The sequence below is a fragment of the Somniosus microcephalus genome, chromosome 12 (assembly GCF_052327205.1).
Source record: "Somniosus microcephalus isolate GS21.2 chromosome 12, FLI_Smic_1.0, whole genome shotgun sequence".
NCBI classification, from domain to species: Eukaryota; Metazoa; Chordata; class Chondrichthyes; order Squaliformes; family Somniosidae; genus Somniosus; species Somniosus microcephalus.
In genome coordinates this window covers 74252641-74277551 of record NC_140998.1, presented here as the reverse complement: position 1 = coordinate 74277551, position 24911 = coordinate 74252641, and the positions used below count along the sequence as shown (strand labels likewise).

Here is a 24911-nt window from a genome sequence, read left to right as displayed (position 1 = left end):
AGCAGTTTAGTGGGAATAGCGTCGAGGGAGCGGGAAGTGGGTCTCATGGACAAGATGGGCATGGAGAGGTCATGAGGGGAGATCGGAGAGAAACTGGAGAAAGTTGTGAGTCCAGGGCTAGGGCACAGGGGAACCTTAGAGGAAGTTTTGGCCTGGTGGGCTAGGGGAAGAAAGGGACGTGACAGGCAGCTGATCGGATGGTCTCAATCTTAGAGACAAAGAAGTCCATGAGCTCCTCACACTTGTTGGAGGTGTGGGTGGAGGAGACAGGGGAGAAGATGGTTAGCAGTAGAGAAAAGAAGCCAGAGGTTATCTTTGCATTCCAGAATGATGGAGGTGAAGAGTGCTATGGAAGTAAACTGTCTCAACTTCCATTCAAATTCAGTTGGTGTGCCTTAATTTAGTAGTGTGCCTAATGGGCAGTAAAAGAAAAAAATTGAGAGTGGATGCCGGTCTGTAAATGCTTCCAAAAATTGGTGTTCTCTCCTTGGTAAGTGCATCAGCCCAAAGAACATTGAAGATACTCATTTCAAAAGTCTTATCTGTAAGAGAATACTAAATAGTTTTGGATACAGGACACTTCCATTAGACTCCTAAACGCCAGAAGAGGCCAGAAAATTTGGGATGAGGAGGTTACTGTACATAGAAACATAGAAGATAGGAGCAGGAGTAGGCCATTCGGCCCCTCGAGCCTGTTCCTCCATTTAATGAGATCATGACTGATCATCCAAATTCAGTACCCTGTCCCTGCTTTCTCCTCATATCCCTTGATCCCTTTAGCCTCAAGAAATATATCTAACTCCTTCTTGAATATATTTAATGAATTGGCCTCAACTGCCCTGTGTGGCAGAGAATTCCACAGGTTCACCACTCTCTGGGTGAAGAAATTCCTCCTCATCTCAGTCCTAAATGGCTTACCCCTTATCCTTAGACTGTGATCCCTGGCTCTGGACTCTCCCACCATCAGGAACATCCTTCCTGCATCTAGTCTGTCTAGTCCTGTTAGAATTTTATAAGTTTCAATGAGATCCCCTCTCATTCTTCTAAACTCTAGCGAATATAAGCCTAATCGACCCAATCTCTCCTCATACGTCATTCCTGCCATCCCAGGTATCAGTCTGGTGAATCTTCACTGCACTCTCTCCATGGCAAGAACATCCTTCCTCAGATAAGGTGACCAAAACTGCACACAATACTCAAGGTGTGGTCTCACCAAGGCCCTGTACAACTGCAGCAAGACATCCTTGCTCCTGTACTTGAATCCTCTTGCTACGAAGGCCAACATATCATTTGCCTTCTTAACCGCCTGCTGCACCTGCATGGTTACCTTCAGCGACTGGTGCACAAGGACACCCAGGTCTCGTTGCACTTCCCCTTTTCCCAATCTATTGCCGTTCAGATAATAGCCTGTCTTCCTGTTTTGACACAAAGCTGGGTAGGCGTGTGTGCTGTGAGGAGGATGCAGAGAAACTCCAGTACGATTTGGACAGGTTGGGTGACAGGCATGGCAAATGCAGTATAATGTGGATAAATGCGAAGTTATCCACTTCGGTGGCAATAACAGTAAGACAGATTATTATCTGAATGGCAATAGATTGGGAAAAGGAGAAGTGCAACGAGACCTGGGTGTCCTTGTGCACCAGTCGCTGAAGGTAAGCATGCAGGTGCAGCAAGCAGTTAGGAAGGCAAATGGTATGTTGGCCTTCATTCAAGAGGATTTGAGTACAGGAGCAAGGATGTCTTACTACAGTTATACAGGGCCTTGGTGAGACCACACCTGGAGTACTGTGTGCAGTTTTGGTCTCCTTACCTAAGAAAGGATATACTTGCCATAGAGGGAGTGCAGCGAAGGTTCACCAGACGGATTCCTGGGATGGCAGGACTGTCGTATGAGGAGTGATTAGTGAATACAGGCCTAATTGACCCAGAGTTTAGAAGAATGAGAGGGGATCTCATTGAAACATATAAAATTCTGACACGGCTAGACAGACTGAATGCAGGATGTTTCCCCTGGCTGGGGGGTCTAGAACGAGGAGTCACAGTCTGAGGATACTGGGTAGGACATTTAGGACAGAGATGAGGAGAAATTTCTTCACTCAGAGGGTGGTGAACCTGTGGAACTCTCTACCACAGAAGGCTGTGGAGGCCAAGTCACTGAATATATTTAAGAAGGAGATAGATAGATTTCTAGACACAAAAGGCATCAAGGGGTATGGGGAGAGAGCGGGAATATGGTATTGAGATAGAGGATCAGCCATGATCATATTGCATTGCGGAGCAGGCTCAAAGGGCTGAATGGCCTACTCCTGTTCCTATTTTTCTATTTCTATGTCTATGTTAGGCATTTCACCAGCAGTTGAACAGTTTTATGTTATGTGTTTAAGTACATATGTACAGAGATGTTTTACCTACTTAGAAAGCTGTAGTAACACTTGTTGCTGCCTGCTCACACCTTGTAAAGTATGTGCCCGTGTCGAGCAGAATACTGGAAATTTGAAATGTACAAAATTTACAGCAAAATGGATAGATTGCACAGATGGAAATAGTACATGTAGAAATGATTCAAGGCCATTATACAAAAAAATTCAAGTTTTTATTTGAAATTCTAAGATAGAAATTTAATCAGTCAATATTTACAAATCTGGAGACAGCAAGGTGTCCAAGTACAGCTGATGTGGTTAAGTAGAAGCAGAATTTAAATCAATAGAGGTAGACTCAAAGCTAATCCATAGTGACCTACATAAACAATATAATCACAGAAAAATAACTACATGCATCATGTAATTATTAAATCAAAATGGAGACGTTTATCATATAGGCAAGAAATTGTGTAATCCAACAATAGCTATGGTTCAGGAACTTATCCATTACGCATAGAAGCCTATTAGATCAGCACCCCTGATTTTATTTCTATTGTACAGTGACTTTACATGGTTTCCTACATTACAACAGTGACTACACTCCAAAAGTACTTCATTGGCTGTAAAGCGCTTGGAGATGTCCGGTGGTCGTGAAAGGCGCTATATAAATGCAAGTCTTTCTTTTCTTTTCATCATTCTGATTAAAAACTTTTATTAGTATAGCAGTAACAAAACCCAAAATGTAGGAAATACCTGCAAGCACTCGCTGCTTGAATTTGCTATATTTTGAAGCAGCTATAAAAAGTTGACACCAATGAATGAATTAAACTGCACTTTGGTCCATTAAGGCTGCAGTTATACCACACTCTGTACAAACTCAAACCCTTGAAACACCTCCTTCCCCGGAGGAAGCCTCATACCTCGCAGCTTTATTGTGTTTGATATTCTCCTGAGTTATACTGATGATTTTGCATTATGTGCATCTAAAACCACTTTGTATCAATAAAAAAGTAGTACAGGAAACTTTCAATTTACCGGCATCTAAAATAACCGGAAATCTCGGTTAACCGGCAAAATTCAGGGGTAGGTTCAGGTAAGTTTTATTTCTTGCCTTCCTCCATCTGTTGTTGTGCAAGGGTGTGGCTGCAGCTGTTGCTAAGCTACAGAGACGCTTGGAACTTGTGGCCATTGTTCTGAACCTGTTGCTAAGCAACAGGGTTTGTTGCTTTATACGGAGCTCTCAGCTCCGTATCTTTTACTATAGCTTTCAGTTATCCGGAATTTTTGATGAACCGGCACCACGTCAGTCCCGTCGGTGCCGGATAAAAAAAAGTTTCCTGTACGTCATCTACAATCTCCACATTAAAATTGCAAAGGAGTAGTCACATATTTAATGAAGTCCCAAAACATAATGAGGTACAGTAGTGTAGTGGTTATGTTACTTGACTAGGAATGCAGAGGCTAAACTAATAACTCAGTAAACATGAGTTCAAATCCCACCATGGCAGTTGAGAATTTGAATTCAGTTTAAAAAAAATCTGGAAATAAATATCAATAAAAATCACTATTCAGCCATCAGATTGTCAGGAAAAACCCAACCAGTTCACTAATGTCCTTTAGGGAATGAAAGCTGGCCTATGTGTGACTCCAGTCCCACTTTGTTTCAATTAGCTGCCCTCAGAAGTGGCCTAGTAAGTCGGTCAGTAGTATAAAACCACTTTTGCAGTTCAAGAGGGCCGGCCATCTTCTCAGGGCAGCTGGTGATGGGCAATAAAGGACAGCCATGCCAGTGACAACCACATCCCGAGAATGAAATTAAATATAATTTATAGGCAATCTGTTAAATTATACTTCCTTTAAAATATCTGTGCTGTAACTAAATTCCAAAATAAATTTTGAAATGCTAAGTGTAACAACTTTAAATATGAAGCAGAATGAGCTTACCATATAAAAAGTTAAAAATTTAGATAAAAATTTTGAAACAAAGGTGTGTTAGTGAAGAACTACAGGAAAAAAGACAAAATATGAATATTTTAAATTTTGTATCACAAAAACAATGAATTCCTCTTGATCCTTGGGGCTTCTCGGACTCTATTTCCATTCATCTGTCGCCATTGTACAAATACGGTCTCCAGTCGATGAGTAAAACCACGGCCTGTTCTTTGGGATGGGGTTACGGAGATCTGTAAACAAAGAATAAAAGCTGATGGATATATTTTAGCAGATGCTTTACAATGTACAGTACTGAAATGTACTTATCCCCATCAAAACCTTTAATCTCTCTCCCAACCCAGTTGTTCCCATGGTGTGGCCCACATTTTCATTCCCAAGTCCAAGGGGTGCAGACTTGAGCATATCTGGCGCACAGCTGGTTTAGCCATCCATCACCAGATCTGGCTGGACCACATCAAGCATTAAAGGGCCTCACTCTCCTCTGCAAAACTGTCCGCTACTCCAGCATTATCCAGCAAAGCAAAGGTTATCCCTGGATTATTTTCTCCACTACCAACCGTCTCCTTAAAACCCTGTCTGCTGTCCGTCCACCCTTATCTCCAATAAGTACATGGACTGCTTTGTCATCAAGATTGAGACCATTTGTTCAGATGCCTCTTCGGCTTTTCCTCTTCCCTCCCACTTGCCCACCAACCCAACCTCTCTCCCAGGCTTTCCCTGCCCTAGCCCTGAACCCTGCATCTTTTTCTAAGCATTCTCCCCTGTCATGCCCTCTCTGAGCTCATCTTTTCTATATCCATCTCCTGCTCCCTTAATCCCAATCTCATTAAACTACTGACCACTCAGCTTCCCTTCCTGGCCTCCATGATATCTGACATTGTAAATGGTTCCCTCTCCTCTGGGATTGGCCTGCTCCCTTTTACAACTGTCACCATCACACTTCTCCAAAAAAAATCCATCCTTGACCCCTCTATCCTTGCAAACTACCACCCCATCTCCAGCCTTCCTTTCCTCCCCAGAGACCTTGAACGTTTCGTCTCCACCCCTGCCACAGCATTGAAATGGTCCTAACCGAAGTCACAAATTACATCCTCTATGACCGTCACCATTGTGCCTCATCCTCCTTGACCTCACTGCAGCCTTTGATGTGGTCAACCACACCATCTTCCTCCAAAGCCTGTCCTCCATTGACGAGCTCAATGGGACTGTTGCCACTTGGTTCCTCTCATACCATAGGGTACAGTAGTATAGGAGTTATATTACTGGACTAGTAATCCAGAGAACATGAGCTCAAATACCACCATGGCAATTTGAGAATTTTGATTCAGTTTTTAAAAAAATCTGGAAATAAAAACAAAAGCTGGTCCCAGTAAAAGTGACCATGAACCTGTAAAAAGGCACCTGGTTCACAGGTCTAGTCTATATGTGACTCCAGTCCCAACTCTTTGAAGTGGCCTAACAAGCAACTCAGTTGTCCATGTGGACTCCACTGGTTCAAGAAGGCCCACCCCCACTTTCTCAGGGCAACTAGGGATGGGTCAGCATAGTCAATGTTGCCCACATCACGAGAATGAATTTTTAAAAACATCTGTTTGATCGTAGTTGCAGCATCTCCAATAATGGCTTCTCTCCTGCCCCATACCATTCAAGTCCCTATTTTTCCCTCCTATTCTGCATCTACATTTTCTCCCTTGGTGACATCACCCATAGACAAAGGGTCAGCTGCCACAAGTATGCTGAAGACACACAGTTCTACCTCCCACTAGGTGTCAGCCTTGGCTCCGTTGTAGCACTCATCTCAGGCAGGGGGTTGTGGGTCCAAACCCCACTCCAGAGACTCTAGCACAAAATCTAGGTTGATGCTCCATCTGACATAGGAAGAGAAAGGCCATTCAGTCCCTTGAGCTTGTTCTGCCATTCTTTAGATCATGGCTGATCTGTACCACAACTCCATTTACCCACCTTTGCTCCATATCTCTTGACAGTGCTGCACTGTTGGAGATGCTGACTTTTATAGGAGACATTAGATGGAGGCCCCATCTGCCCTTTTAGGTGGATGCAAGAAAACTGTTCGCAGAAGAGCAAGGGCAATCTCCTGGTATTCTGGCCACCATTTATCCCTCAACCATCACTAAAACCGATTATCTGGTCATTTATTTCAAATATCTTTATGGAACTTTGCTGTACACAAATTAACTGTTGCGTTTCTTAACATTACAAGAGTGACTACACTTTAAAAGTACTTCATTGGCTGTGAAGCACCTTAAGATGTCCAAGGTTGTGAAAGGCACCATATAAATCCACGTTCTTTCTTTCTTTACCTTTCTTGACCCCTCCACTGTCTCTGTGTTGTCAGACTGCCTGTCCAACATCCAGTCTTGGATGAATCGCAATTTTTTCCAGTTAAATATTGGGAAGACCGAGGCCATTGTCTTCAGCCCCGCCACAAACTCTACTATTGCCACCGATTCCATCCCCCTTCCCGGCTACTGTTCGCAACCTCGGTATCCTATGCTGGTTCTGGTCTCCATATTACAAGAAGGATATCGAATCACAGGAGAAAGTGCAAAAAAGGATTTACAAGGATGATACCAGAACTGAGAGGGCACAGCTATCAGGAAGGACTGAACAGGTTGGGGTTCTTTCCTCTGGTGTGCCCCCAGCCCCCACAATCAAATTTTGTGCCTTCAGCATTTGCATCTCCTTCAGGGTTTCTTGTATTTAAGTTTTTTCCCCCTCCAATACAAGTGAAGCAATATTATATAATCCAAAAAATGGCACCATCACTGATGCACCAGGACAAGTTATAGATAATGGCTTGCCCTAGATTGAACAAAACGACACTGGTCGCTTACAGGTAGGAGGGGGAGGGGTTGGGAACAGTGGGAAAGGTAGGGGGAGAGCAACCAGCAGCTCAATCAGAAGGGGTAAAAGATAGTCATGAGTGATTTGGGGGGGGGGGGGGGGGGAACAATAGCAGCCAATTACCAGTTGATGAGGAAAAGGGCATCCTTCCCCCGACCTCACCCCACCCACCCCAAGTGGCGTATACTTCTCTAAACTACTTGGCAATCCAAAGTTCCAACAAGCTCCATCTGACACAGGAATTCCCACCACCCACAGGAACAAATAACATCTCACTCAGATTGAGGGAGGAGTGGTCACATTTTATTAATAGAGATACTGAATACAGGAGCCCACACTACAAGCAACTCACTACCATGGACTCTCCCTTGATATATCTACGCGTGCTTGATTTGACCTATTGCAGACAAGCCTATACACAATGTTACTCTGTGGAGAATGACCTAGGCTATACACTTAAATTATATGCAAGGGTCCCAGACCCTATGACACAGGTGGGAGTTGACGACTGAGGTCTACTAATCCCAGCAGATGTCCTGATGAACCAGAACTCTCGCATACCCTGCAGCCAGCTGAGCAGACTAGGGCAAAGGGACAGGGGCTAAGCATAAGTAAGCATCAGCTAGTCCCTCCCCACTAATGGGATTCACCCCCACTGGGCACAAAGAAAAATCCTAGGGGAATAGGTAAAAGAATCTATAGCAGACATGAATGATTACCAGGGATTGTATGTACAGAAGCACTCAGACAGCCACCACATTATCTCTCTCAGCATAGATGGCAAGATTCTGACATCCTAGTTGTTAACTATAATGAATCACGTTTAAAATAAAACATTTCAAAATCTTGTGCAACAATGGTCTGTGGGCAAACATCAAATACCTCGCAAAGAAAACACAACTTAAAATACTATTGCTTAGCACAAGAGTTTTAAATTTAAAGTATACATATATCTTAAAAAAAGACAGGATTTCAAAATCTAGTAGCTATTATATATTTTTCTTGTACCCTGGTTTGGATTAATGTCTTGGTGCCATTTTCAGGCAAGGCAGTAACCTCCTGCAGCACTCCAATCTTCTCCATGTCTGAACAGCAGGCCATCGGGTCCTCCAGAAACTGGAGGTCAGCTTTTCCAACATCCTATGTAGCAGGCACGAGGAGAAAAAAAAGTGTAAGTCAATCTGTACAAAAATAAATGAAATATTTAGAATCAGTACTAGTTGTAGAGTAGCAGATTTAGGGTGAGGATTCTATGATAGTAACTTGCCTATAGACTTGTATCATTTTATAGAAATTAATTAAGATTTTCCACAGCAAAATATAATGTTGAGATAAATATGGTGTAAAGTAAAATACATTTTAAAAACCTTGCACAAAAAGTACTTTTTCATTTTAGTGACTGATTGGGAAACCTCAGTTTAAGATCAACCTTTGAAGACAGTATTTCAAAGTTAAAATGAAACTGGGAATATGAATAACTTTTGAAAAAACTTAAAACAGTACTAAATAGACTGATAAAGTAATCCAAAAATAGTCAAAATATGTTGAGTACATAGAATCATACCGCACAGGAGGAGGCCAATTGGCCCATTGTGCCTGTACTGGCTCTTTGAAAGAACTATCCAATTAGACCCACTCCCTGCTCTTTCCCTATAGCCCTGCAAAATTTTTTTCTTCAAGTATTTATCCAATTCCCTTTTTGGAAGTTACTATTGAATCTGCTTCCACCACCCTTCCAGATCACAACAACTTGCTGCATAAAAAAAATCATCATCTCCCCTCTGGTTCTTTTGCCAATTACCTTAAATCTGTGTCCTCTGGTTACCGACCCACCTGCCAGTCTCTCCCTATTTACCCTATCAAAACCCCTCAAAATTATCTCTATTAAATCTCCCCTTAACCTTCTCTAGTTTCGCCACATAACTGAAGTCCCTCATCCCTGGTACCATTCTAGGAAATCTCCTCTGCACCCTCTCCAAGACCTTGACATCCTTCCTAAAGTGTGGTCCCCAGAATGACGCCAGGTGAAGCGACAACTTTCGACAAACTTGATGGTGGCACCAAGATCGTCAACTATGTCTGATCCATTCACCTTGGACGAACTAAACGCAGCCCTGTCGACAACCAAATCTGGAAAAGCTGCTGGTCCAGATGGTGTTTACCCAGAATTCTTAAAAGCACTGGAACCCAAAGCGAAGAGATGGTTGACCTCCTTCTCCGAGGTACTGGCAACCGGTAAAATTACATCTATTTGGAGGGAGACTAAAATAATTGCCCTCCTGAAGCAGGGGAAGAATGTTTGTGAAGCCTCCAACTACCGCCCGATCTCCTAACTTTGCACTTGTTATGAAGTGCTGGAGAGGCTACTACTCCACAGAATAGCTCCCATCATCGAGCCAACCATCCCTAAGGAGCAAGCGGGCTTCCGGAGCGGCCGTAACTGCTGCGACCAAGTGGTAGCTTTAACAACGCACATCGAAGCAGGCTTCCAGCACCAGCTCAAGACTGCTGTAGCACTCGTGGACCTGTCAGTGGCGTATGACACAGTATGGAAGCATGGACTGCTTTTCAAGCTCTCCATCATTTTACCCTGCAGAACAACGATCCATCTTCTCAACTCCATGCTTAGCAACCAACACTTCTGTATGTACACTGGCACCCAGAAGAGCAGATATAGGACATTGAACAACGGATTCCCACAGGGTTACATAGATACATAGATACATAGAAGATAGGAGCAGGAGTAGGCCATTCGGCCCTTCGTGCCTGCTCCGCCATTTAATGAGATCATGGCTGATCCTTTAATTCAGTATCCCGTCCCCGCCTTCTCTCCGTAACCCTTAACCCCTTTTGCCCGTAGAAATATATCTAATTCCCTCTTAAATATATTTAATGAGTTGGCGTACACTGCCCTCTGTGGCAATGAGTTCCACAGGTTCACCACTCTCTGAGTGAAGAAATTCCCCCTCATCTCTGTCCTAAATGGTTTAGCCCTTATCCTTAAATTATGTCCTCTAGTTCTGTTCTCACCCGCCAAGGGAAACATTCCTTCTGCATCCAGTCTGTCTAGACCTGTCAGAATTTTATACACTTCTATGAGGTCCCCTCTCAATCTTCTAAACTCCAGTGTGTACATCCCTAAACTACATAGTCTCTCCTCATAGGTCATTCCCGCCATTCCTGGTATCAGCCTGGTGAATCGCCGCTGCACCCCCTCCATGGCAAGAACATCCTTCCTCAGATGAGGCGACCAAAACTGTACACAGTACTCGAGGTGTGGTCTCACCAGTGCCCTGTACAGCTGCAGCAAGGTATCCCTGTTCCTGTATTCTAACCCTTTTGCTATGAAGGCCAGCATACCGTTTGCCTTCTTGACCGCCTGTTGCACCTGCATGCTCGCCTTCAGTGACTGGTGTACAAGAACACCCAGGTCTCTCTGTACTTCCCCCTCTCCCAATCTATTGCCATTTAAATAATAATTTGCCCTCCCGTTCCTGCACCCAAGGTGGATAACTTCGCACTTGTCCACATTATAGTGCATCTGCCATTTATCCGCCCAATCGCCCAGTCTGTCCAAATCGCTCTGGAGCTTCCTGGTCTCTTCCTCTGAGCCCACCCCACCTCCTAGTTTAGTGTCGTCTGCAAATTTGGAAATGCTGCATCCGACTCCCTGATCCAGGTCATTAATGTAAATTGTGAACAGCTGGGGGCCCAGGACAGATCCCTGTGGTACCCCACTTGTTACTGCCTGCCATTCAGAAAATGAGCCGTTTATTCCAACTCTCTGTTTTCTATCTGACAGCCAGTTCCCTATCCACGCCAAAACTTTCCCCTTTATCCCATGAGCCTCAATTTTCCATGCTAATCTTTTATGTGGGACCTTATCGAAGGCCTTTTGGAAGTCCAGGTACACCACATCTACTGGCTCTCCCCCATCTATTCTACCAGTTACTCCCTCAAAAAATTCCAATAGATTAGTCAAGCACGATTTACCCTTTGTAAATCCATGTTGACTCTGTCCTATCCTGTCCCCATTTGCTAAGTGCTCCGCTATTTCATCCTTAATGATGGACTCCAGCATTTTGCCCACAACTGATGTAAGGCTTACAGGTCTGTAATTACCTGCTTTTTCCCTACCCCCCTTTTTGAATAGTGGGGTAACGTTAGCTACCCTCCAATCCATCGGCACTGTTCCCGAGTCTAATGAATTCTGAAAAATCATCCTTAGTGCATCCGCTATCTCTAGGGCCACCTCCTTCAGTACCCTAGGATGCATGTTATCAGGCCCTGGGGATTTGTCCACCTTCAATCCCTTTAGCTTCCTTAACACCATATCCTTAGAGATATTGATTTGCGTCAGTTCCTCCTTTGCCAATGTCCCTATTTTTCCCGATATCCCAGGGAGGTTTTTTGTGTCTTCCTTCGTAAAGACTGACCCAAAGTATGCATTTAGTTGATCTGCCATTTCCTTATTTCCCATTATATATTCCCCCGTATCTGACTGCAATGGACCAACTTTGGTTTTCACCAGTCTTTTCCTTTTGATATATTTATAAAAGCTTTTGGAGTTAGTTTTTATATTTTCCGCCAGCTTATTTTCGTAAGCTATTTTGCCCCTCTTGATCATGCCCTTTGCCCTCCTTTGCTCTATCTTAAACTGTTCCCAATCTTCCGCTCTGGCGCTTTTTTTGGCTATTTTATACGCCCTATCTTTGGATTTTATGCTGTCTCTAATTTCCCCTGTTATCCACGGTTGAGTCACCTTTTTAGATTTCCTTTTATGCCAGATTGGTATAAACAATTTTTGCAATTTTGTCATTCTATCTTTAAATGTTTGCCATTGTTTATCTACCTCCAGTCCTCTCAGGAACGTTGTCCAATCAGACCTACTCAGTTCCCGTCTCATGGCATCATAATTCCCCTTGTTTAAATTCAGGACCTTAGTCTCTGAGTCAATTTCTTCGCTCTCCATTTCGAGTGAGAAATCGATCATGTTATGATCGCTCTGACCCAAGGGTCCCCGTACAACAAGATTACTGATTAGTCCCTTCTCATTGCACAGTACCCAGTCCAATATAGCCTGTTCCCGAGTTGGTTCCTCGACATATTGATCCAGATAACCATCCCTTAAACACTCAAGGAATTCCTCCTCCTCATTATTTTTACTGATTAGGCTAGTCCAATCTATATGTAAGTTAAAGTCACCTATGATGACAGCTGTGCTCTTATTGCACGCTTCTCTAATTTCCCTCGTGATGCCCTCCCTAACCTCTATTTTACTATTTGGAGGCCTATATACCACTCCTATTAATGTTTTTCGCCCCTCGCTATTTCTTAGCTCCACCCATATAGATTCTGTATTAACTGAGTTAATATCCTTCCTTTCAATTGCATTTATCCCCTCTTTTACTAGCAATGCTACCCCTCCTCCCTTTCTTTTTTGTCGATCCTTCCTAAATACTGAATACCCCTGTATGTTAAGGTTCTGTTCTGGCACCCATGTTATTCAACATTTACACCAGTGACTCGCCCGAAACAGTATCCCACAAGTTCGTATTCGCTGATGACATTGCCTTGGCCACGCAAAACATGAATCTGTCCATCACCGAGGAGACCCTGACCAGTGATTTAGAGGATGGAGGCCTACTTCCGCTGATGGCTGCTTCGGCCAAACCTGCAAAAGACCATCACCTCGACATTCCACCTCAACACCCATCAAGCAAACCAAGCTTTGAAAGTCTCCTTTTGCGGCGCAGAGGTAAACCATGCCAAAAACCCTCCTATTTAGGAGTCACGCTCGTTTGCACCCTGTTGTATAGACAGCATCTCCAGAGCTTTCGGAAGAAACTAAAGAGTAGGGTCAACTTGATCCTGAAACTTCCCAGATCCACGTGGGGAGCAGACGCTCAAACCTTCCGTACGGCTTTTGTACTCTGTCCCTTTATTTGTAAAGCCAAGGATCCCATGTGATTTTTTTAAACAACCTTGTTAACTTGTCCGGCCACCTTCAAAGTATTGTGTGCGTAAACCCCCAGGTCTCTCTGTTCCTGCACCCCCTTTAAAATTGTACCATTTTGTTTATATTGGCTCTCCTCATTTTTCCTTCCAAAATGCATCCAAGATTTTTGCATTAATCAACCATTTTAAATTCTACCTTTCCATTAACAAAGTTTCAAGACAAAATTGTGTTTGCAACAAAAAGCCAATTTCCACAATCAGACCAGGTCTCCTATGACACAAATCTGATGTTTACCCGGTTAACCCTGTGAAGTCGCAGCCAAATTTGGCACTGGTGGAAAAGTAGTTATAATCTAATGGATATTTATAAAGGAAGGCCTGTGAGTGCCAGTTGTTAATACAAGGTCTCTACAAAAGTGAATTACTGGTTATAAATAGTTAAAGTGATTGAACAATAAACAACATTTAATTGTGACCATTAACCTGAACTTCTAGACTTTACTGAATGAAGATGAGATTCCTAGCACTACCCTTTGGTCACAAGATACTAAATTCAACTGGAAGTTCAAAGGTCAGATAAAGGAAAGTAAATTTTATTGCATCAGATTTTGCTGTGAGCTCCTTGTAGTGTATGTACCTTTAAGAGAGAACTACTTTTACAGCTCCTGTATACTGTAGTACCGGCAGTGACCACACCTGTATATAAGCCTTGAGCATGCCTCTGTACTGTTAGTCTTTAGACTACCCTCCTCCAGTAAACACCTGTTGATTGTTAATTTACAGCCTCCGTCTAGTTATTGGAAAACATCATACTTTAAGAATCACGGATTCAACACTCCTTAACCAATCAGATTGAAGAATCGTTCATGAGCAGCACAGAGTCTGAACCAGAAAGTGTCTGTTAGAATAGTGAAGTCAAATGTCGAATCGGGAACAGAAAGCAAAATAAAAAAGATGGAAAGAAATATTGGATTAAGAGAGAGAAAAGAGGAGAAAGTTAAAAAGTATATTTATATATTTTGAATCTCCAACAATAAACAAGCTGAAAGATGAGGTTCCACATGTGTAAAAGTTCATTTTCAGTGCCAGAGAGGTTGTTTGGCAGTAATTAAGACTTGTCACAGCGTTAAAAGGGTGCTTAGACTGAAAAGGTCAAGCCCTAACTTCTTGTGGGGAGTTTAGTCCGTATCTACGACATCAGTGCAGGAACTTCACGCTGTTCAATACATTTGCATGGGGAGCCAGATGACGAGACGCTGTTTTCGTGCAGCTTATGGAGGGTCAGCGCATTGCGGACAGCAACTTCAGGATTTTCACATCTAACAGCGCATGCGCGCTCACTGGAAGTTGCTGTCTGGTTTGCACATAATTAACAGTGAGCGTTATTAGTTTCACCGTTACTCTCACAGCAATGTTCAGTCCATTACATTTAAAATCAACTGCCTAGAAATCCTTAGCAGCAAAACATACTACATACAACTAGCATAACAGTCACATCACTAAAAAAAGGTTATCTTGTCGTTACCTCATTGCTGTTTGTGAGTCCTTGGGGGGAGGGGGAAGAGCAAGTAATAGGATCGCTACTTTACAGGATGGTAAGTTTTGATGTAATATGCACAGAAATCTAAAGCCATTTCCTGATTTTGCAAAGAGGCAGGACTCTCATGTGTAGGAGGAAATCCTGCATGAGGGGGCAGCCCTCTGTTTTGGAGTACTTGAATGCACCAAATTCGCTGATATTTTGAAAGATGTTGGGTAGTTCATTACATACAATAATATGTCATCAGTATATGGAGAGATTTTCTGCACAGTCCCTCTAGTTTGCACTCGGATGCCCAGATTTGCTCTGATAAGTTTTGCCAGGGGCTCTGTGGTTAGAGCAGGGGCTCTGTGGTTAGAGCAATGAGCAGATAGGATAGTCTTTCGATGGAGGGGCATTAGGCCATTAGTAAAGTGTGAATACAGGGTTTTAATTTACCTCCTGAATATATTGTTAAAGGACATTCTCGTCAGTGTCTCGAGGAGGAATTTCCACTGCTCTTAGCTGAATTCCTTTTTGGTGTCCAGGGAGACTACCAGGGCAGGAATATTGGTACTACTGCAGTGTGAATTACACTGAATAACTACCTGGTGTAATTCTTCAAAGCAATCTTGTATAAACCCATGGACCAAGTGCACTCAATCTGGAAGTCAAGATTTTGGTCAATAATAAATTCAAACCACCTCCCCATGACATTCAACGGCATTACCATCGCCGAATCCTCTATCATCAACATCCTGGGGGTCACCATTGACCAGAAACTTAACTGGACCAGCCACAAATACTGTGGCTACATGAGCAGGTCAGAGGCTGAGTATTCTGCAGCAAGTGACTCACCTCCTGGCTCCACAAAGCCTTTCCACCATCTACAAGGCACAAGTCAGGAGAGTGATGGAATACTCTCCACTTGTCTGGATGAGTGCAGCTCCAACAACACTCAAGAAGCGCGACACCATCCAGGACAAAGCAGCCCGCTTGACTGGCACCCCATCCACCACCTTAAACATTCACTGCCTCCACCACCGGCGTACCGTGGCTGCAGTGTGTGCCATCTACAGCATCTCGCCAAGGTTTCTTCGGTAGCACCTCCCAAACCCGCGACCTCAACCACCTAGAAGGCAAGGGCAGCAAGCGCATGGGAAAACCACTACCTCCAAGTTCCCCTCCAAGTTACACACCATCCGGACATGGAAGTATTTCGCTGATCCTTCATCGTCACTGGGTCAAAATCTTGGAACTCCCTCCCTAACAGCACTGTGGGAGTACCTTCACCACACAGACTGCAGCGGTTCAAGGCGGCGGCTCACTACCACCTTCTCAAGGGCAATTAGGGATGGGCAATAAATGCTGGCCTCGTCAGCGAAGCCGACATCCCGTGAATGAATTAAAAAAAGTTAGTAGACAGCATTGAGGAGTGATATTGGTATGTGTGACAACCATTAGGTGGGGTATTACCTTTGTTACATATTAGTGTGATTGCCTTGATGGTTTCTGGGGATGCATTTGTCACGAGCACATGGTGGAGGAATTTAAGCAGGAGAGGGATCAGTATGGAGATTAAAGCCTTGTACAATTTGTCAAAGTAGCTATCAGGTCCTGGGACTTTCCCAGAATGGGGGCTTCTCATGGTCTGTTGGATCGAGAGAGCTGAGTTTGGGGCTTCGAGCGACTATGTGCTTCCCTGGGTTTCTTCGAGCCAGGTTATGTAGGTATTGTACAGTTTCTTGTTGCATGGCCTGGGACTTATATTTAGAGTGAGGCATAATAGTTTGCACTCTGCTGTTCTCAGTGTGCTCAGAAGTGAAGTTACCATCAGTTTGCCTGTTTTAAGCAATAGTTCTGTATTGTATTTGCTGAGTGCTTATGAAAAATTGTCCCGGTTTGTTACCCTATTGTTAGTATTTGGCTCAGTTATACCAGAGAAGCTTTTCGGTGCCCCTGATAACAGGTCATTTAGTTCCTCTCTGGGTGACATCAAGGCCATTTCTCTGGCGGTCTCATGAAAAATTAAAGTTTGATAAAACAGTGAAACATGATAAAGATATGAAAAGGAACTCGGTTTATATTATGCTTACAATTAATCCTTTGACCCTACCCCAGAAAAAAATGCATCACAGGACTGCTTGAAGCACAAGACATTCAACTCACCATCCCCTATGCAGCATCACACACATTACTTTACAGTCATTTGTAGCTGGGCTACAGTGGTCCATCAAATCACCTTATCATTGTTTTAGCAATATGAACTTGCTATATTTTAATCCCTACTTCATTTGGAGATCTCAATTGTTTCCTTTAACTCTTAATAGTCAACAATTCATTGGGACCATTTATAGAGATGCTCACGGTAACATCTTGGCTAGATTCAGGTGATAAATCTCTATTGCTTTGGTGCTGAAGAGCACCACCTAGTGGAAATAATTGTATTACAGCTATTTTGTATTTCACAGCAAGAATTGGGTTTTGGAAACATGCATATATTAAAATTATATGGCAGTTACAAAATAAAGCAAGTATATTTAACTAAAGAAACAAACCAGACATGCTTAAATAGAATAGTTTCAATTGAGAAAAATTATAGATTACATCTCGAGTGATTTTTAAAAATCAATGCGATATCCCAGTTCAATATAGTTCCCATATACCACACTATTCATTCTAAAATAGCTTCATCAATCTCGTGAAGGAGCTAGCATGTGTAATTCAGGAAAGCACTAGTAGCAAACAGTAATACAGAAATTCGAGCTGGAACCTGTCTCCGCTGGGATACCTCCCCGTTTAGAATGGACCTTCAATTTCTTGCCAGGGAAGGGGAAGCGGGCCATGGGATCATCCACACCCCTCACATCAGGGGGGTGTCAGGGGGAGTTCTTGGGCTTAAGTGGAACTCATACCAGTTGAGACGTAGTGCGAGTTCCTTTGAGACCTTCTGAAAACCCCAAACCATTAAAGCGAAGTAATTGATCCCAAAAGGGTTGAAAACCCTCTCTAATCAGAGCGACTCCAGTGGGAATCAAAGACTTTATATTTAAAAGAAAATTTTCTTCAGCCTACATGGGCCTCCGGGGTGACTTCAGGTGGAGCAGCAAGGCGTTGCTCCATCTTCGAAGGGCAAGACAGCTTAGGCTGGGGAGGCTGCCTCTAATGTTCCCTTACAGGTGCCAGTGGCCTGTTCAAGATATTTAAATGACGCTGTCCCTGGGATTTAGGGCAGGGTCTCCAACATTGGACAAGGTATGACTTGGCTTCTGCTCCACTGCATTTATGCCGGCAGAGCAGACCCCAGGAATTTCCAGGCCAATGTGTCTTCTACAATGACTAAGGCTTTGTCCATATAATGACAGAAGGAAACCTCGGGGCATGGAACAATTTATCAGTGAACATTTGTAGATTAAACAGGGTGTGCAGGTCAATTGTTAAACTAAAATTCAATCAGCCAGATTAAATTAAAGCTACTTTTCACTCAGACTACACAGTGTACAGTATACTTTTAATTCGAGGCTGTCCAATGCAAATTATCAGACAATTCAAACTTTTTAGTACAGAATTTTTTTTGTACGGAATTCCTACTTTGCTACCTTTTTAATATTGTCTCTCTTCTTGCCCCTGCACCACCACTGTGGGGGATTCCCAAGGATCCATCTTTAGCCCCCTCCTCTTCCTCATCCACATGCTACCCGGGGCGATATCATCTGCAGGTATGGGGTCAGCATCCAACCATAACTCTCCACCAATCTCTCGACCTTTCAGCTGACTGTGTTGTCAGACAGCTTGTCCGACAATCAATCTTGGGTGACTTGCCGTTTCCTCCAGCTAAACATTGGCAAGAGTGAAGCCATCATCTTTGCCCCCTTCCACAGACTCTCTACTTTCATCAACTCCAACTCCCTCCCCAGCTATTGTCTCAGGATAAACCAGACTATTTGCAACCGCAATGTCCTATTTATCCCTGAGCTGAGCTTCCAACCCTGTATCTTCTCCATCACAAAGACTCCTACTTCCACCCATTTCCATCACTTTCTCCACCATCTGCCACTGAAACTATCACCTCCAGACTCAACTATTCCAATGCCCTCCTGGCTGGCCTCCCAAACCTCTAAACCTCTTCCAAAACTTTGCTACTCCATGTCCAACCCTGCCACAAATCCCGCTCACAAGCCCATCACCCCTGTCCTCACTCGCCTACATTGCCTCCCAATGTTCTAGCACCTCAAATTTAAAATTCTCAAATCTGTATTTAAATTTCTCCATGGCCTCATCCTTCCTAATCTCCAACTTCCTCTAGCCCTACAACCTCATTATTCCTCTGCCTCTTGTGTATCTGCCCCCCACTTTACTCCCCACTGGCAGCTGAGCCTTCAACTGCCTTATCCCCATGTTCTGGAAATCCCTCCTTAAATCCCCCAGCCTCTCCAACTTCCTCTCCTCCTTTAAGAACCACCTTAAAACCCATCTCTTTGACCCCCTCCTAATTTATCCTTTTTTCAAAGCACATGTATAGTTGTAACAACCACTATAAATTAAATCAACTTTGTATTGGTAAATTAAGGAACAGAATAGTTGTTGCTGTCTTATCCAGCTGTTCCATACTCAGTCCTTGTTGCTCACACAAAAGAATGGCTTTGTTTGTATTGACCCCTGTCCACAATAGGCACAAAGTTGATGGAGCATCCGCACTGTCCACACATTGGTGCCATTTTGAGGCCCGGGCCTCATTAACATGCCAGCGAGGGTTGTCAACCCTTCCGGATTGTCCTGGAATCTCCAGGAATTAAAAGTTAATCTCCAGGACACTGCTGTAAATAACCCAGGAGAAAAATTACAGGGCATTTTTAAAAAATGGTGCTTTAAAATTTTTTTTTTTTAAATTACAATTCCCAAGTTAAATCTCAAACTAGCTCCAATCTTCTTATATTCAAACTTTAAACATCTCAACAATTCCACATTTAGCCAGGCTGTCAACACCTCCAAGACTGGTTTTATATTGTACCTCCCTCCCTAATTATGGCAATGAAACTTACAAGCAAGCTTAGCACTGTCAATAGGCTTTGACCTTCAGGCAAACTTTTCTGTTTGTGCAATGCAGCATGCCTTTTTAATCTCATATGTAATTGTGTTTACTGCTTTAGGTATGGCAGAACTTGACTGCAGCAATATGTGTGCATCCTCAATAATTAGCAAATGATTTCTGTGATACTGCCATTTCACAAGTGATGAGGTCTCAAATGCATGGTAATGGTCATCTTTATGAGTGAAATAAAGTGGGAAATCCATTGTTTCCCTATGTGTAGACCTCGGCTCAATGGTAGCAGTCTTACCTCCAAAGTCATATGGTTGACCTCCTTATGGTTGGGGTTCAAGCCCTACTCCAGTGGCTTCAACATACAATCTGCACGGTCAGAGGTGCCATCTTTTGGATGAGACATTAAATCAAGGCCCTGGTGGACATAAACGATCCCAGAACACAGTTTGAAGAGCCTGGGAGTTCTCCTGGTTTCCTAGCCAACATTTGTCCCTCAACCAACACCACTGAAACTGATTATCTGGCCATTTATCCCATTACTGTTGGTGGGAATTGACTGCTATGTTTGCCTACATTACCAGTGGCTACATTTCAAAAGTACTTAATTGGCCGTGAAGCACTTTGGGATGTCTTGAAGATGTGAAAGGTGCTATATAAATGCACGTTCTATCTTCTTTCTTAGTGTTTATTCTGTTTGATGCATATTTATTGGTTTCAATGAAGATTATTGCAAGCATAGAAAGCACCTTAATACAAACAAGTCAAATCAGGTACCACCAATTTTTCTCCAAATTTGACTGGTCGCCATTTTGAAAATCTCTTTGGTGGGATGATTCAGACAGCCACTCTGAAACCATATATTACTGCTATCGAGAGTCACGGAGATGATGATTCAAACGTTAAACCCTCTCTGAATGCACTGAAAGTATTTAAATTAGGACTAAATTGAAAGAAATGTGAACCTCATTGGATAGTTAAAGTATTGGTACAATATATAAAAGGAGTTGCACAGAATGGCCTTGCCTTTTGATTTTGGTCAATTTCCAGTGTAGATAACAGCTTCTCTCGGGTGTGTGATGCAGTCCAGCAAGATCTTAAGGCCACTTTATTTAAATCCTGAAGGACTTCCCATGCACTTGCACATTCATGACTGAAACAGAACAAACAATTCTAAGAAATACACAAAATATACTATATAGCAGTTACACATTTAACATTTGTAGTTGTGTGTGTTTAATATTCGAACTGTACAGTGAGGGGGGGGGGCATTGAGTTGTTCAATCTCCTCAATTAAATTTGCTAGACAAATATTGATAGAATGTCACATTGCATGGAGATATTTGTGGCTTGACAGTGCCTGATTCCCAGTGGATTTGTGGCTTGGCATTGCCTGATTCCCAATGGATGTGTGAGCTGGAAGCTGCACAATCCTCAATGGGTTTGTGGACTGAACAGTCAGTAATCCCTAATAGGTTTAACTGTGAGCAGTCTCTTTTTGTGGGCTGAATGGGATTACACGGATTGCTGCTAGATGTAGCAATGTGCGACTGCAAAAAAAATTCCACAGGTCTGTGATAAGAACATGAGCTAGAGATAAAAGTAAGATTTACTCTCAACATTGCAAAACAAGAGCAGGAGCCAGAGAGACACCAGAAGGGGAGAGGGCAGACACAGAGACAGAGACAGAAAGACGTACAAAACAGGCAGAGACACACTCGGAGAGAAAAGGCTAGGAGCAGAAAAAGAGCAGGGATGATATTCTAGGAACCGGAGAGAACTTTGTGTTACAAGAGTTTCCGCAGAAATCTAAACTCACTACTAACTGAAGGCAACGCTGCTGTTTGAATGGGTTTTCTTGGCTGTAAATTAGGAGATAATCTTACACATGGGTAGATGTTAGTAATTCAAATTTTCAAGCACCAACATTAAACCTATTTTTTGGATATCTATCACTGTTCCTTCATTAGCACTGGGTCAAACTTCTGAAATTCGCTACCAAACACCATTGTGTAAGCACCATCACCACAAGCGCTGGAGCAATTTAAGTAGAAGGCCCATCACCACCACCACCATCTCAGGGATGGGCAATAAATGGGACCTTGCCAGCATTGCCCATATCACAGGAACAAAAAATAAAAAAAGCCAAACAGTATGTTTGAGCAAAATTGTCCCTGAACAATTTCCACAGAATAATTTATACACAATTAGCCAGAATTTGGCCTTAAAGTTATAGGAGCAGCGTGGGTCAGTGATAGAATGTGGTCATGTACAGTGCTGCGCTGTCCAATTTATTTTTGTTGCACCCGGGCTGATAAGCAGAGGATCTGGTACTTCACACGCCAGATAAGATGCACAGTTTAGAATACGACAGGCCCAGCTGTCACATCACTGACTTGCCAACATATTGTGCATTTCAGGCCTAGGGCAGCTTTTCGATGATCTGGGTGGTTAGGTGGCATGCCTTCCAGACAGATAGTATGTAACAGTATTGAACAGTAATAGTAACTTCAGTAATAGCATGCCTTTGAATAGCAGATTAATAATGAAACAGCTATACCCAGAGAGGACTGATTTATCAAACTTCTACCTCCCTTTTACCAAAAGGACCTTTCATGTACCGAACACATGGGAGAATAGAGAAAGCACATTTATAATTATATAGGGGGAAAAAAACACAAGGGGGGAAAAATTGGGTTGCGTTGTGCCTCCCGTTGGGGCGCTCACGGGGCGCAAAGCCCCTAACGCCCGGGCGCGGCACCTCCAACGCCTCCTGCGAAATTCAGCAGGAAGTTAGTGGCGGCTGTAGTCGGTAGCGCCCTCTGGCGCTGCGCCTCCGGCAATGACGTCATCACCATATGCAGCACCCCGCTCGCGCCCTGGCTGCAAACTTCGCTCGTGCCCCCTGACCTACCACCGGACGCTATGTCCAACAGGGTCAGGATGCCGTGTTTGCGGCCGGGGCGGCGCAAATTAAATGGCAGGTGCCGGGCGGCCATTTCTTTTGGGCTGCCTGCCAGCACCTGCCCCCTCTTGCCTCCTCCTGCGGGGTGCCGGCCGCGATCGGTCAGCCTGGCACTCTTCTTGAGTGCCGGGCTCTTTTGCCGGCACCCCGCTCCCTGGTGGTCCAGCAGGGCCCCAGTGCACGCTGCACTAGGCCCCTCCCCTTTAATCAGGGGAGGCCTGTAGTACCGCAGCACTATGTGCCAATGCGCGTGGCGCTGCTGCATGTAACGCCACAATATTCAATAGGAGTGCTCCAAGAGGGAGGGGGGAGTGCTTCCAGTAGCGCCCCGCCTCCTGCTTGGGGCGCTACCATTCAATTTCCGGCACGGGGGCACTAACTTTTTTGGGGCACTGAAGTTAGTGCCCCAATGGGGGTGTGACCCAATTTTTCCCCCAAGGGGTTTAATAGCAGAATTTGTTTTAAATTACAAGGCAAGAGCAGAGGGAAATACTTTCGTTTAACCAAACTGTTTGGGGAGCATGAAAGTGAGTCAATATACAGGAGTCCAGATGAATTGAGTTTCACTGTACAGACTTGGGTCACAGAATAACTCTTTCTGGCAGGAGCACGGCGACTGAATTCTGGGCAGGGGTCATCCATTTTAAATTCTTTTTAGGCTTCACAGTAAGTCGCAATCATAGCCACTCACTAAATCATGGAAGGAACTTCAAATACTGCGCAAATGTCCTCATTTATGACTCACTCAAGCCAACTGTCATACTGGGCAATACATTTTGAAAACATTAATTGATTTGGTGGTATCGGGCTGGGTCTCAACAGAAAGAAACGGTCAGACTCTCGTGCTCCTTTGGCTAAGAATACTGGTAGTAGTAAGTCTACAAATAAACTCTCTCTCTGCCTCTTCAGTTTTTGTCTCACTCCTTTTTTCACTTGTTTCTCACTCATCCTTTTGTTTGTTTCTCTCACTCTCTTACTCCACTTCTGTTTCTTTCTCACTCACTCACTATTGCCTCTCTCACTTTTATTTCTCTCATTTTTCATTTTCCCTTTTTCTTTGCCTTCTTACCTTTCTTCTGGCACCTGGAACTAAGGAGCTGATCATGTTAGCTTCCTTGGTGTTATTGTCAGCCTCTCTGATGATGGACACTCAGGGCTTCCTGCATGTGTTTTCTTTCCTCTATGGGCTTCCCTATGTTTCCATCGTACTTATGTTTAAGGGATGCTGGCATTCAAGGATCTCCGCCTTGCTCTCTTCTCACATACAGTCCCTTCCTGCTGTGTCCCTGTCCCATTTTTGCCTCTCACTTCTCTGACTCACTATCTCCCCTTTCTGGTTCCCCTTCTCTTGCACAGCTTGGCATTTCTCCTTGTACTTTTTCCTAGACTCTCTCATTCCATTTCCACCCTCCTTTCAGGCCTCGGCTAAACAGGATCTGCAAGTTGGTGGTGCTGCTGAGCAGCCTCTTTGATTGATTGTAACAATGATTGTGAAATGAAACACAATCAGTCTCTGATGCAATCACATTGCTAGTCTGCATGTATCTATCTTGTACTGAAGCTGTGGCGTTCTTTTCTAGAAACATCTATTTCCCAGAATCTAAGGCTTGAACATAAACCAGAAACTACATAGATATGAACATACGAAAAGATGGACAGAAAAAGATCAGCTGGTTTATTTGAGTCTGTCGCATTGAGCCATGTTGCAATTAGGCAACATGACCCCCAATGCTCCACATACTCCAGCAGACATGTAGGGCTAGATTTTCAGGGAGCTGTCAGGCGGGGTTTCAGGCGTGTTGGGGGGGGGGGGGGGGGAAATCCCGACATTGGGGGTCCCGCCACCATCCCACCCAAAACCCCGCCCCATGTAAGTTTCAGGGGTGGCGGGTACCCGCCCCGCACTGGGACCCGCCGAAACCATGCGGGAAGGGATTAGTGCCAATTAACTGCCTGTTAACAGGCAGTTTTTAGCCTAATCCCCATTTTGAGGGGTTTCGTGTGGGTTTCCCAACGGCTCCAAACCACGCCAGGTTAGAGCAGGCGGGCCGTCGGGTTGAATGAGTTGGAGGGGTCGCGATGTCGGCGCTCAGGTGAGTGATGGGTGCATGAGTGCAAAGGTAAGTGTGTTTGGTGTGTCTAAAGTGTGTAAAGAACTTTTACTTACCTTTACTTACCTTCACAGCCTTTCTTCCTCTAGGCGTCGGGAGTGCATCAGTCAGCCGGAACTTAAAGCTGAACGGCTGCGAT

The 24911-nt window shown here is 43.9% G+C and overlaps 1 protein-coding gene across 7 annotated transcripts in view; it reads right to left on the bottom strand.

Annotated features, from left to right (window-relative positions):
- Positions 1 to 2571: 2571 nt before the first annotated feature.
- Positions 2572 to 24911, bottom strand: part of LOC147109308 (uncharacterized) — a 45430-nt gene continuing 23090 nt past the window's right edge. For all 7 annotated transcript variants that reach the window (XM_086003123.1, XM_086003125.1, XM_086003124.1 and 4 more), the window contains 3 exons: positions 20723 to 20849; positions 8187 to 8318; positions 2572 to 4543 (listed from right to left, as the gene is read on the bottom strand). In XM_086003123.1, coding sequence (XP_085859249.1) covers positions 4406 to 4543; positions 8187 to 8318; positions 20723 to 20849 — 397 coding nt within the window. In that variant the 3' untranslated portion in view covers positions 2572 to 4405. The remainder of the gene's footprint in view (positions 4544 to 8186; positions 8319 to 20722; positions 20850 to 24911) is intronic.